Source organism: Schistocerca serialis, chromosome 5 (genome assembly GCF_023864345.2).
Source record: "Schistocerca serialis cubense isolate TAMUIC-IGC-003099 chromosome 5, iqSchSeri2.2, whole genome shotgun sequence".
NCBI classification, from domain to species: Eukaryota; Metazoa; Arthropoda; class Insecta; order Orthoptera; family Acrididae; genus Schistocerca; species Schistocerca serialis.
In genome coordinates, this window is record NC_064642.1 from 290,933,616 (window position 1) to 290,947,505 (window position 13,890).

The 13,890-nt window shown below is 39.0% G+C and overlaps 1 protein-coding gene across 5 annotated transcripts in view; it reads left to right on the forward strand.

Annotated features, from left to right (window-relative positions):
• Positions 1 to 13,382, forward strand: part of LOC126481128 (ras guanyl-releasing protein 3-like) — a 448,249-nt gene extending 434,867 nt beyond the window's left edge. For 4 of the 5 annotated variants that reach the window (XM_050104668.1, XM_050104669.1, XM_050104671.1 and 1 more), the window contains one exon: positions 13,011 to 13,382. In XM_050104668.1, the coding sequence (XP_049960625.1) occupies positions 13,011 to 13,181 (171 nt within the window). In that variant the 3' untranslated portion in view covers positions 13,182 to 13,382. The remainder of the gene's footprint in view (positions 1 to 13,010) is intronic. The other variant, XM_050104672.1, reaches the window with a different exon arrangement.
• Positions 13,383 to 13,890: the final 508 nt, after the last annotated feature.

Here is a 13,890-nt window from a genome sequence, read left to right on the forward strand (position 1 = left end):
TGCTTATCACTCAGTTTCAAATGCCGTTCACTACATTTTCTCAATAGCGTTTCTCAAAAAGAACATTGTGAAGCATCTCTGTAACACTTACATGTTATTCAAACCTACTGTTAACAAATCTAGCAGCCCGCCTCTGAATTGCTTCTATGACCTCCTTCAATCAGACCTGGTATGGATCCCAAACACTTGAGTAGTGCCCAAGAATAGGTCATACCAGTGTCCTATATGCATCTCCTTTACAGGTGAACCACTCTTTTTTAAAATTCTCCCAATAACCCAAAGTCAACCATTTGCCTTCCCTACCACAGTTCTCACATGCTCATTCCATTTCACATCACTTTGCAATGTTGTGCCCAGATATTTAACTGACTTGACTGTGTCAAGCAGGACACTAGTTTAACTTACATTTTTCCACATTTAGAGCTACCTGCCATTCATCACACCAACTAGAAATTTCGTCTATATCATCTTGTATCTTCCTACAGTCACTTAAGTTTGACATCTTACCGTAAACCACAGCATCATCAGCAAACAACTGCAGATTGCTGCCCACCCTGTCCACAAAATCAATTATGTATGTAGAGAACAGCAGCAGTCCTATCACATTTCCCTGCGCCACTCCTGATGACACCCTTATCTCTGATGAACACTTGCCGTTGTGGACAACACACTGGGTTCTATTATTTAAGAAGTCTTTGAGCCACTCGCATATTTGCAAATGTATTCCATATGCTTGTACCTGCAGTGGGGCACTATGTCAAACCCCTTCCAGAAATTTAGGAATATGGCATCCGCCTGTTGCCCTTCATCCATAGTTTGAAGTGTATCATGTAAGGAAAGGGCAAGCTGATATTAGCACAAGTGATGCTTTCTAAAACCATGCTGATTGATGGACATAAGCTTCTCAGTCCCAAGAAAGCATAAAATATTTGAACTGAGAATACAGTCAAGGATTCTGCAGCAAACCAGAGTTAGGGATATTGGTCTGTAGTTTTGTGGGTCTGTTCTTTTAACTTCTTATGTAAGGAGTCACCTGCACTTTTTTCCTTTCACTTGGACCTTTGTGCTGGGTTAGAGATTCATGATAAATGCAGGCTGGGTAAGGATCCATTGCTGTAGAGAGTGCTCTCTGTAAAACCAAATTCAGATTCCATCCAGACATGGTGATTTATATACTTTCACATCTTTCAGTTGTTTCTCTACATCAAGGGTGCCTGTTACTATGTCGTGCATATGGGAGTCTGTCCGATGGTCAAATGACAATACGTTTGCATGATTCTCCTGTGTGAACGATTTCTTGAACATAAAATTTAAAACTTTGTCTTTTGTTTTGCTATCTTCAACCGCCATACCAGACTTGTCAACAAGAGACTGAATGGAAGCCTTAGACCGGCTTATATCTTCCTTTAAAGACCTTATCTATTCTGTTCAATTACTCTTCTAAGTCCTTTACTGTCTCTGACAGTTTTACAATGTGAATGGCAAACTTCAAAGTTTTTATTTCTACCCCCTGAGATTTAATTCCTTCTCATAATTTTTGTTTAGTTTTCTGTACTGCTTGCTTGATGTACAGACTGAATAATGTTCAGAATAGGCTGTAACCTCTTTTCACTCCCTTCTCAGTCAATGCTTCCCTTTAAAGCCCCTTGACTCTTATAAATGCTGTCAGGTTTTTGAACAAGTTGAACATCACCTTCACTTCCTTTATTTTACTCTTGCTACCTTCATAATTTCAAAGAGTGTATTCTTGTTGACATTGTTAAAAGCTTTCTTGAAATGTGCCAATTTCTCTAATTGGCACTCTCCTTTTTAGTGTCCACAGCTCCACACTCTATCTGCAAATGACAAAATGACAATATGTAAACTTAAATGGCAACAGTGGACTACAAATAAAAAATGAAAGTTAATAAATAAATCCCTAGCAACCAGAATACCAACAAGCAAAACAAAAACAGTATGAACTTATGCACCACCTAATACATTTACTTTAGGTGCAGCACCGGCCCATAAGGTAATCTCATAAGACAACAAGTAGTAAAAATATGAAGAAAAAGGTGCAAAACATGCCAAACTGAAATTATTGATTAGTTTATATGTTTGTTGACTCATTTCAACTTCTTATCCAGGTGGACCTCATTGGGTTTTATACACAGTGCTCCCTTTAGTGAACAACCATTAGTGTCCACTTTTGGTGCCATCAAGTCATTTTTGTTTGTTGAAGCATCATAATATGAAGACTTAAAACTACTTTGCTGTGAACTAGTTGTGGGCCTGTTTAGTTATCATCTAATCTGTGCCCAGAAAAGCTAAGCTCACACACTTAATTAACATTGATTATTTGTGTCATCACCAAACACTATAGGTTTTGAACCACTCTTTCAAGTCACTGGGAGATCATTTATATATGTTAAGAATAAGAATGAGCCCTGTTCTGAACCTTAAAAGACCCTATAAGCCATGTTTCCCCATCCTAGGGTTATTTTCATGCTTATGACAAAGTATATCAATGAGACCCTTTGCTTTCTGTTATGAAAGCAAGACTCCATCCATACAAGAGGAATGAGGTCATAACACTTTAGCTGGGAAAGCAGAATTTTGTAATCCACACAAACAATAGCTAAATTGAGGTCAGATAATACATATATAGGTTAATTTTTCTCATTTATCTATGCCATGACTTCATATCTGTGGTCTTGTATTGCTCTATCTATGGAGGACCAAGAAGAAAGTCGAGCTGTTTAGTTAAATGAGTCAGCATTTCATCATAGGCCACTTTCTGAAATATTTTTGGAAGTATTGGAAGGAGTGAAGTAGGTGGTGGTTTCCTTACCTGCAGTTTTAAAGATGGGTATTACTAGAGCATATTTAAGTCAGTTGGGGAATATGACCTAAGTCACTGACTTATTATTAAGCATAATATTTTAATTCTTTCCCCTGAATGTCATCATATGAAGCAGAATTACCACTCATCAGTGACCTGATGAATTTTGTAATCTCCTCAGGGGCTGTATTTATAAAACCAATGTATATTGCCATGAAAAAGTGGTGTTCTGCAGCCAATCATCAGCAGGATCTTATATACATAGTTCCTTAGCACAAGCCAAAGACTTTTGCCATCAACACAATCAATACCCTTGGATGTTTAGAACATTTGTCAGTTACAGGTATATAATATCCAAAATTAATATGCTGATTAAAACTGCCATATAATTAAGTACTTTTATAACTGTTTCCGAGGCTCGTCTGTGTTTTGAAAGCAATATATGAAGACTTTCCTACTGGCTTGCTAGGCCGAACACAAGAAAGGATTTTCTGTTGGGGTTGTCTCCCTTAGCCTTTGGAGTTTCTCCTCCACCACAAGGCAGTGGTTCCCTTCTCATTTAATCCCCAGAAAGGAGGGTTGCCTCATCTGCCAGCTACGCCATTCCAAAGTCTTCCTTCTCCGCCGTCGCTGCCATTAACGTCTTCACCCGTAACCCTGGGCATGGGTTCCATGTTATACCCCACGGGATTGGGTCCCTGCCTGAACTCAGCCATCCTAGCACTCTGGCCTACTGAAGCGTAGGATGCCCACCCCCGCGACATGGATGCGCCAGACAGGAATTACCCCAGGGAGGAATAGGGAGCTGGGTTAATGATTGTGTATGGTGCCACAATCAAGAGATTAGAAAGGACCTCAAACAAGAAAGTATGAGAGAAGAAATTGAAAGAAGGAGATTAAGATGGTATGGGCATGTTAAGAGGATGCATGGGCAGAGACTCCCCAAAATTATGGAAGAACTAAAGATGGATGGGAAAAGACCTAGAGGGCGCCCAAGAACACGGTGGAAAATGGGAGTGAGAATATCTGTAGAAAGGAGAGGTGTGACCTGGCAGCAAGTGGAGGAAGAAAAGTGGTGGGAGGACCGAGCCAAATGGAGAGGACTCATCAGCACCCAGACCCGGCAGTAGCTGGAGCGGGATTCAGATATAGATAGATAGATCTAACTGTTTCCATTACCATCATTACTCCTGTATGATTTTACTGCTATTCATTTTAGGGGAGAGCAAGAGACAGTGCTGAGGGAATTCACTTAAAAAAAAATGGTTAAATTTTACATCAACACTGTCTGCTTCATAAATTTCTTCAGAGCATTCTTCCCATGATTTCTTCCCAACAACCATTACTGAGTCACTGTTTATGATTCTGTGGTAAAGTACTTCTCTTATTGATCTGTACCTAACTGCTCAGCATATTTTTTTTGTTAACATCTGTCTTTCATGCCCAGATAAACCATTAAGTTTGTGGTCACAAGATACAGTCTGTCTTCCACTGCCAGGATGAGGATTTTCACCTTGCTATTGAAATAAAAGCAGAAATTCAATGATTTACATAAAAATATTTTTATTTATATACGTACATAAGGACCTTACTCAGTAGAAGCAGTCTGACAGATATTACATAGAGGTTCATGAATGCAAATCATATCTTTGAGCTGAACATCACATGAGAAAGCATGCTTGTGGCAGACTGTTCTGACAAGTGGAAGCGACAGCCTACAAAATAATAAACTGTTGAGCAATTTGCTGGATGTATTATGTCTAGATCTTCACTGGTGTCCAAAATTAAAGCACCAAACAGAAATTTTGCAAGTTTGCATTTATTTTGCCACAAAATAGTATCAACAGGTGACAACAAAGTAGAAACAACATAAAGAAACAACTGCAAAAGCAGAACAGTAGACAAAAATGTTCTTCGTTTTTTCCAACCTAACAGATTTACACACACTTTCCAACAACTGGTTAATGCCTCGCTACAGGATGTGATCACCTCTGCCAGCAATAGAGGCCTGACAACAATGTAGCATGCTGTGTATGTCATCAATGTCATATTGAGGCAATAACACCCATTCTTCTTGCGAAGCTGTTTGCAAGCCTTGGAGAGTGGTCAGTGAATGTTGACATGATGCAACCCATCTCCCTGGTGCATCCCAGACATGCTCTATGGGATTCGAATCAGGAGAGTGAGCAGGCCACACCATGTGTGCAGTATCTTCCATTTCCAAGAAAACATCAACCACTCGTGCTCTGTGAGGTCAAGCATTATCTTCCATAAATATGAGGCCTGGGTGCACAGAACCTGGCAATTACTGTACATGAAGCCCCAAGACCATGTTGCAGTACCTAACAGCAGTACAATTTAATGAAGAGATGTTAGAGTGGTCAACATAATCCAGCTCACATGGTTAGTGATCCTCCTCGATATCAATCTCTCTCCACAATGTTCGGGTCTCAAAATCATGATCTCTTTCCACAATGTTCAGGTCTCGAAATAATGTTCCAATTGCCCTTCAGATGCGAATCCATCCAAAATCACTCTCCAGCCCAAACTGGGGCTCATCTGTGAAAAGAACATTGGCCCACTCTTCAACGGTACAGGTGGCATGTTGACAACTCCATTTTAGATATTCCCTTCTGTGAAGACGCATCAGAGGCACACATACAGCAGGCCTCCAACAATAAAGGCCACTCTGTCAAAGCCTTCTCTACATCGATTGCCTCGATAAAACACATCCAGTGGATGCTGCAAGGTCTGATGCCAGTTGCTACGCAGTACTAAGGCCACATCATTGTGCTTACAGCCAAATAATGGTCCTCTCTTTCTGATGTCACCCATGTTTGGCCCTCCCCGGGTCTTCAGGGTATGGTTTCAGTCTGTATTAAATGTTGCTGCATCTGAGAAACAACAGAAAGACTAATTTTAAGACATTGGGCCACATGAGTTTACGACTCTCCTGCTTCCATTCTTCCTACGGGCCTCAAATGCAGAGCGTCTGGTAGGCATCTTCTTTGTGCCATACTGCACCATCTGTGACTGTGTACGCATTGGCTGTGGATGTGGGACTACCCGACAAACACTACTCTGTTTGATAGGTGCCCTGACATTATTGCTGGCATGATTTTCTGATGGCCAAAATGCTATCTTCCATGCAGAACATGATCGTATGGTCGTCTGTTGCAGTTTGTATGATTATATCATGAATTAGACACAGGATGGGAAAACAGTAATTTTTTGCTTTAATTTTGGACACCAGTTATACAATATACTCTATAAGCTACTATACCATGTATGACAGCAGGTACTTCACACCAGTATTGGTGACTAGCATGTTCCACTCATGTGCTGAGTGAGGGAAAAATGTCTGTCTCTGTACTAGGTCAAATAAATATCAGATGGAGCCTACCACAAAACATTTCTAACAGCAAGCCTGGCACTGAACCCTGCCTTGAACAGTTCCAGCTTGATCCACCACAACTGCCCCAAAATCATCCCTTTCAAGCCTTTTAAGAATTCCTAACATCTAGCACTGCTTTGCAGTCCTTCCTCAGGTTGCTATAACATGACCCTAACCCTGTCCTTTGCAGGACTCCAGGCTCTTCATTCCCTAAAAACTGATGACTCCATCACTATTCTCAAAGCTGACAAGGCATCTTCCATTGTGGTACTTGACTGGCAGGATTATGTAAGTGAGGGTCTGTGCCAGTTGTCTGACATCTCTGTGTACAGCATCTACCATCAAGACCCCATCCCTGCAATACAAACTGAACAACAGTCCCTCCTTATAACCTCTGGGCCCTCGCAAGGACTAATACCTCAATCCATAGAACTTCTTACCCCAACCAAACCACACACCACCACCTTTTGTCTTCTTCCTAACATTCACAAACCCAATCAACCTGGGACTGTATATCTGCCTTAGTTGATCAACATCTGAAATCTGTAGTACAAAGACTTCCATACTATACTGAAGACATCAACCACTTCCTACATCGTTTGAAATCTGTGGCCTCCTATTCCCATCAAATACCTTGCTCCAGAAGTATTTGTCCTCTGGTCTGGTTTAAATACATTGATGGCATCCTTGCCATATGGGCTCATTGTGAGGATGACCCATTAAAATTCTTAGAATCTCTAAATACTCTCTCCCACTTAAATTTCACATGGTCCTGTTCTGAATCCTATGCCACTTTTCTTGATGTTGACATTGTCCTCACCATCGGTCAGTTTCACACTTCTGTTCACAATAAACCTATCAATAAATAACAGTACTTACATTATGACAGTTACCATCCTTTCCATGTCAAACTTTCCCTCTCATACAGCCTTGGCATTCAAGGCAAATATATTTATTTGTTCAGTTACAGGCTCTTTACAGCAATACCCACCACTCCCACCTCACACTTCATTGGATGTAATTACTCCACCAACTTACTTTAAAAGAAGCAGAGTTCCCAGATCATCACATGCAATCCTGATATTGCTGATTCTCAAAAAAAAAAAAGAGAGAACAACTTAGGGATTCACTTCCTTTCACTCAGTATTCTCCAGGCCTTGAATGTAGGAGGTGTCAGGAAGAAGTAACAGGTACTTTCATTTTTCATAAAGAACTTTTATTTATTTATCAACATCAACTTTGTCCCCTTCAAGGAAATTCCTCTCAGATACAATACACTTGTGCCAGCAATTTTTCAAGTCATGGAAGCGCTTCAACATACCAGTTTCATTTTTTGCCAAAAAAATCATGAACAAGCGTTGAGGTGGGAGCAAGAGCATTATCGTGATGCAATTTCCATGAGTGGTTTTGCCACAATTCTGGTTGTTTTCTTCAGATTGTTTCGTGCAAATGGTGCATTACTTCCAGGAAGTATTCCTTATTGGCCATATGACCAAATGCAGGAATTTATGATGCACTATCCACTATAATCAAAGAAAAATGTGAGAAGATACTTCACATGTGATCAAACTTGTCGAATTTTTTTCAGTCTTGGATCTTCAGGCAGTTTGCATTCGGACAATTGGGCCTAGGTTTTGACATCATACCCATGTGTCATCACCTGTTATAACCTTCTTTAGAAGTTCTGAATCGTTGCCAACTTCATTCAGCAATTCCTGAAAGATGCCTATGCAATGTCATCAAATTCAACAATTTTGGAATGAACTTTGATGCTACAGGTTTCATGCCCAAACCATCCTAAAAAATTGCTTGGAATGAGCCAAAGGATTTGCCACCATCATCAGTAATTTCCCTCATGGTGATTTGGTTATTCTCAAGATCCATTTTTTTTACTTCTTCCATGTTGTCATCAGTAATTGATGTGTTAGGGCATCCAGGGCAGTCATCATCTTCAATTTCTTCTCAACCCTCTTTGAAATGTTATATTGCTCATAAACTCTTGTCTTACTCATAGTCGATTCACCACAAGCCAAAATCAACATTTTGAATGTGGTGCGGCACTTTATTCCATTTTCAAGCAAAATTTAATGCAAACTCTTTGATCCATCTTTTTTGAAAATAAATATTCACCAAGCACTCAAAAACACATGTAATCTTTTTGACTGTCAACAAGAAACTAAATATTGAAAACATCTGAAAATGCAATCATACAGTAGGAACATGTGTACCAACAAGATAAAAAAACAATCAAAATCATATGTACAAAGCCCACAAAATTAAAAAAGTCCTATTATTTTTTGATAATACCTTGTATTAATCACCTACTTTGACAAGGCTGTGACTTCTTAAAATCATGCCCTTAAGTGAGGTCTGTTCTGTCTGACACAGATAGAATAGCCTTTCCTCACCCTCCAAATCACCTCAATAACCTTGTCAGTTCCTATGCACTTACCACACCCCTCTCCCTACACTGTAACTCCTACCCCCGTGACTGTTCCCACTGTAAGACTTACCCTATGCACCCTCTTACCACCACCTATACCAACCCTGAACTGGAAAACATATTCTATCAAAGGGAAAGCCATCTGTAAAATTACACATATCCTATACCAGCTGTTACATGAACACTGTTCAACACTGGCATGACAACTATCACATTATTAATTAGGATGAATGGGGATGGGCAGAGGCAGAAGCTGTATATTGACAAGACAATATCCAATTGCAGAGTATGTCTACAATGTGACAGTTGTGATCTTGATGCCTGTCTCACCACACAAACTATCTGGATTCTTTCCCCAGACACCAGTTTCTCAAAAATCTGCATGTGGGAAATGGCGTCACAACATGTAGTTGGTTCTCGCCACCCACCTGGCCTTACCTTCTAAGGTCTCAGCATATACTCTCAGTAACTATTCTTTTCTTCATTCTATTTATTTTTCTATATCTTTTATTTTCTGATAGGTCTATTTTTCACTGAGCTCCACCTCTACCACATACAGTGCAGTTAGCTCTCAGCTCTTATTATCTCATGCACAATGTTTTGTCAGTAATCTCTGTCTTGCACATTACCCTCACATTTAAGCTCTCGCATTTTCAAATCTCATCCAATGCAGTCCCTCAAAAATCAATCTTTGCTGCTCATCCCATCCAATAAGTGTCCCCTGACCCCAAGTTCTGGGCGACTTTTCCAAACTCTCCCCATTTCCTACACCTCACCAGTTCTTTCCTTCACACCTCTTCTTGTTCCTCCTTCCCGTCTGGCAGGAGGAGGAGCCACTGGCTCCAAAAGCTTGCAAATTTTAGTACCTTTATACATGTGTTCTCCTGCCACTGCTTCATGAGTAGACAGTTTTATCCATCCAATTACATTATGTAACAATATTATGAAAAGGAAAGATGCTACTCACCAGATAGCGCACTAGCAACTTTGTTTTTCACAATATTGTTACATTCCACCTTGAATTTTCCATTGTTCAATTACAGTACGTTTATGTATTGAGATAGACATTCTCCTTTTTTTTAATTCTATTTGTCCTTAGTCATGGTAAGCAATGTGTGTACATAATAGAATTGCTGCACAGCCTGTCTTGAATATCAGTTCTCGAAATTTATACAACATAGTGTCCCAAAAACAGTGATAACTTTCTTCCAAATATCATTACTTGCATTTTCTGAACATTTCTGTTACATTTTTGTACAAACCGTATTGACCTGTTACAATTCTTTCTGTGTAACATTTAAATTTTTCAATGTCTACAGTCATGCCTCCTTGATAATACTCGAAATGCTGGAGCAGTATTTTAGAATTAGTCATTTTGGGGCCTTGTATTAAATCACCATCCCCTCCCACAATTTTCCTGGCAAAGCTAAAGCTCCCATTCATATTTCATGCAACTACCCCTAAATATTTATGTGATATGAGAAACTCCAGAAGTTTACTATTAGTCCTATTGCTGGATACTATTGCATATCTTTATTACGGGTGTTATCTTATGTCCGCCCAGATTTTAAAAAGTGCTACTCAGAACACAAAGAGTAAATACCGTATTAGTTATACTCCGTATTTCTTACAATCATTCGGCAAGTATACTTTGCTGTAGAAAACAGTATAATCTGAGAGCAATCTTAAGAGTGCTGCTGACTCTATTTAATTTATCATTTACATATGTTGATAAGATTAGTGATACTGTTATGTATTGTGTTACATTCACGTCTGGCTGTTACTGAGTCATAGCTGCTTGGAAATGTGTAATTGTGTGAGAAATTGGCCAATTCACATAATTGCATAATCCACAGTGAGGTGATAAAGGTAATCTTCCAAGAGATATTGGTTCATCTATGTATTATTGACCTACTGCAACCCCTTTATACCTTAATCAGTGCCCTATCCTACAGATAAAATTTTTCTTTTGTGTGTTGGCTATTAGAAACTAGCCTTAATTCAGTAATACGAGGTGTGTGATTTCTTTATCTACTATAGTTTCCCCCCCCCCCCCCCCCTTTCAAAATAGTTCCCTTTGGTTGTTATACACAGGTGGAGTCATTGTTCCCAGTCTTGGCAGCAATACTGAAAAACTTGAATTAGTAGCACCTTTAACATATCAGTCACATTCTTTTGAATGTCCTCCACAGTCCCGAAACAACATCTTATTAAGACATTTTTCAATTTTAGGAAATTAAAAAAGTCTAAGGACTCTGATCAGATGAATAGGGGGCTGTGGAACAATAGCAATGCCTTTTGAGTTCAAAAATTCCATGATGGAAGTGGTCATGTGACATGAGCCATTGTCACTTGTCTGCAATGTCCGGTCTCACTCAGTTCACTATTTTCCTGAACGTTCCAATTACATCTTTCTAGAATACTTGGTTGTGTATTCATTCTGGAGGAACATTCTCACTAGAGCCTGCATTCATTCAATATTTTTGAAGCTGAAGATCTCCCTGAGTGAGGTTCATCTTAAAGGTGTTCTCAGCCTTTCAGAAATGATTTGCACCAGCAAAAATCTTATGCTCTTGATAAGGAATGTACCTCACAGACCAGTTTCAAATTTTCAAAGGTCACACATGCAGATTACCCCAGTTTCACACATAACTTGATGGCATAATGTTGCTCTAAATTTTGCTGTTCCATTTTTGTAACACCCAACAACAACACAACTTCACTGATGGCACTCTCAAACATCATGTGATGGCTGTATGGAGTTCGGAGTGAGCATCTGGAGGGGATGAACATTGGTCCCAAGTAGAACAACAAAGTTTTACCAGGTTGCTCATAGTGTTGTCATTCTCATTACTTTTTACACATCTCATATACCACATGAACCCAAATTACACTGACAAAATGCTGGAGAGAGGTCAGAGATATTTCCGAGTATTTTGTTATTTGTCCTCATGGTTCATTACAAAGTAATTGCACTTGATATTGATTTCTTGCCCCTGTAATCTTTGTGTATGTACAGGACTGAAAATATCTGGACATCAGTGCAATGAGAGGTATTGCGTGTTTTGTTTGGAAACAAACTTGTTCTATTCACTCACAGTACTAGCTGCTGACATCAATAATGTCCACTATACTCTTCACCCTCCAGTCTGCTTTCAATACTGCTTGGTTCTGTCTCAGACTCATTTTTCTGGCAGTGTTAGTTATCTATTAATAGTGACACACATCATTATGACTAGTATTACTAAAAAATGGAAATGTTGTATGGCATAGTTGGCTGAGAAATCCCATGGGGTGGGTTCAGCTGCATATTGGAAAGGGTGTTCTTGCTCAATGCACATTGACCATCCTTTCCATGTACAGGTGAGAGAGCTGCATCATATGTGAATTTGTGTAGTGTACATGAGGATAATGCTTGTATGTATAGTGGCGAGTTATGTTGATATTGTTTGATTATTATTGTTATTATTATTATTATTATTATGTAATATATGAGAGGGTGAAATCTGGCACCATAGATAGCCTTTAGCTATACAACACAGAGTGAACAAACTGTGATAAATATGTACGTGTTTCATATGAGGATTTTTGCATTACTCTGTGTTTTGTGTTGTACATTTTGATAATTGCGTGTTACAGACTTTTTCACTTTAATAAATCATAATTACATTATTACTCTGTAAGAAACAAGTAGAAACCATGAGTCCATTATGCCAAAATATGCAGTAGATATCCCTCAACAACCTTCAAAATTCTGTGGTGGTGTTCAGGTTCACCCTGTATACATTGTCTACAAGACATATATCTGTTTCGAGAGTTACCTGAATTATAGCACAATGTGCCACCTTTGGGTGGATAAGGGTTACAAGATCTGCAGACTGGTTTGGAGTTCTATCAAAATTCCTCTGTATATTCCTGGTCATAGTCTTTTATTCTGTTTTCACTGCAATGGGGAATAAAATTAGATCACGATAACAAATGATGGACGAAGTTTCATATAGTAAGACACATTACTTGCTGAATATGACAGAACTGTAAATGATCATAAATGCACATGCTTCTATATACTAAAATAATTATCAGTTAAAAGAAACTGAATTTGAGTTCACAGGGACTTGGTCTAGTCATTACCTACAAAAAGACACACATATTTATAGCAAGCTTGCAAAGTATGCTGCTTATTTGCTTGCCCAGTGCGCCTGCAAACTTAAATCATATGTAAGTTGCTTGTAGAGCCACTGTCAGTAACCAGTTGTAGCATAATAGTGCGTACTGCAATATTTTCATTTTGCTGAAACTACTGTCTATAAATGTTTATAAAGGAAAGTCACATGTCACTCATTTCTGCACAGGCAAAGCAGCGTCTCATGAAGGAAAACCAATTTCTTCTTCAGCAATTGGAGGCTGCCTACAAAGAGCTCCATTCCTTGAGGGACCATGTGGGAGAAGTCCGGCAACAAACTGTTGCTTTCATCCTCAGTCAGATGGAAACATTACATATTCAGAAAGACACTCATTTGTAATATGTGACCTTCTGACTTCCTATTTCAACACATTAGACTGATCAAGAAGCTACTACATAACTATTTTGTTGTAAATTTTAAAAGTGTTCAAAGGAAGAAACTCACTAAATGTATGATAAGAATGAAGTCTGTGGTAATTTTGTACAATGTATATACATTTGTATATATAAGAAAATAAGTAAACAAGTCATTTCATTTGTATATATGCATAAATGTACTTATTAACTTCACCAGTGATGGAAATAAATCCCAGTAATGCTGTACATCTAGCTTACAAAGAACTCGGTGTTTTTTGCAACATTCTTGCATTTCAGGTAACCAACAAGGCAGCATCAATTCAGCTATTCCTTCTTTTTTTCTGATTCGTGGATTGCTTTAGGAGACAAACTGCTTCTGTGCATCATATTAATGTTTTTCAGCAGTACATTTTCTTTTGTGATATCAGTCTCTTATATTTGTGTCTTGTGTGTTGATGCCTTTTATCACTGGTAATGCATTTCTTGGTATTTGTACAAAAAGTTGGTTTGAAAAAAAAACCTCAGCCTCACCAGATATATTACTCAGTTATGATTTATCTGCTAATGTATGCTGCACTCTTTTGTTCTATTGATGATGTCATTGCCCGCATCTCGTGGTCGTGCGGTAGCGTTCTCGCTTCGCAAGCCCGGGTTCCCGGGTTCGATTCCCGGCGGGGTCAGGGATTTTCTCT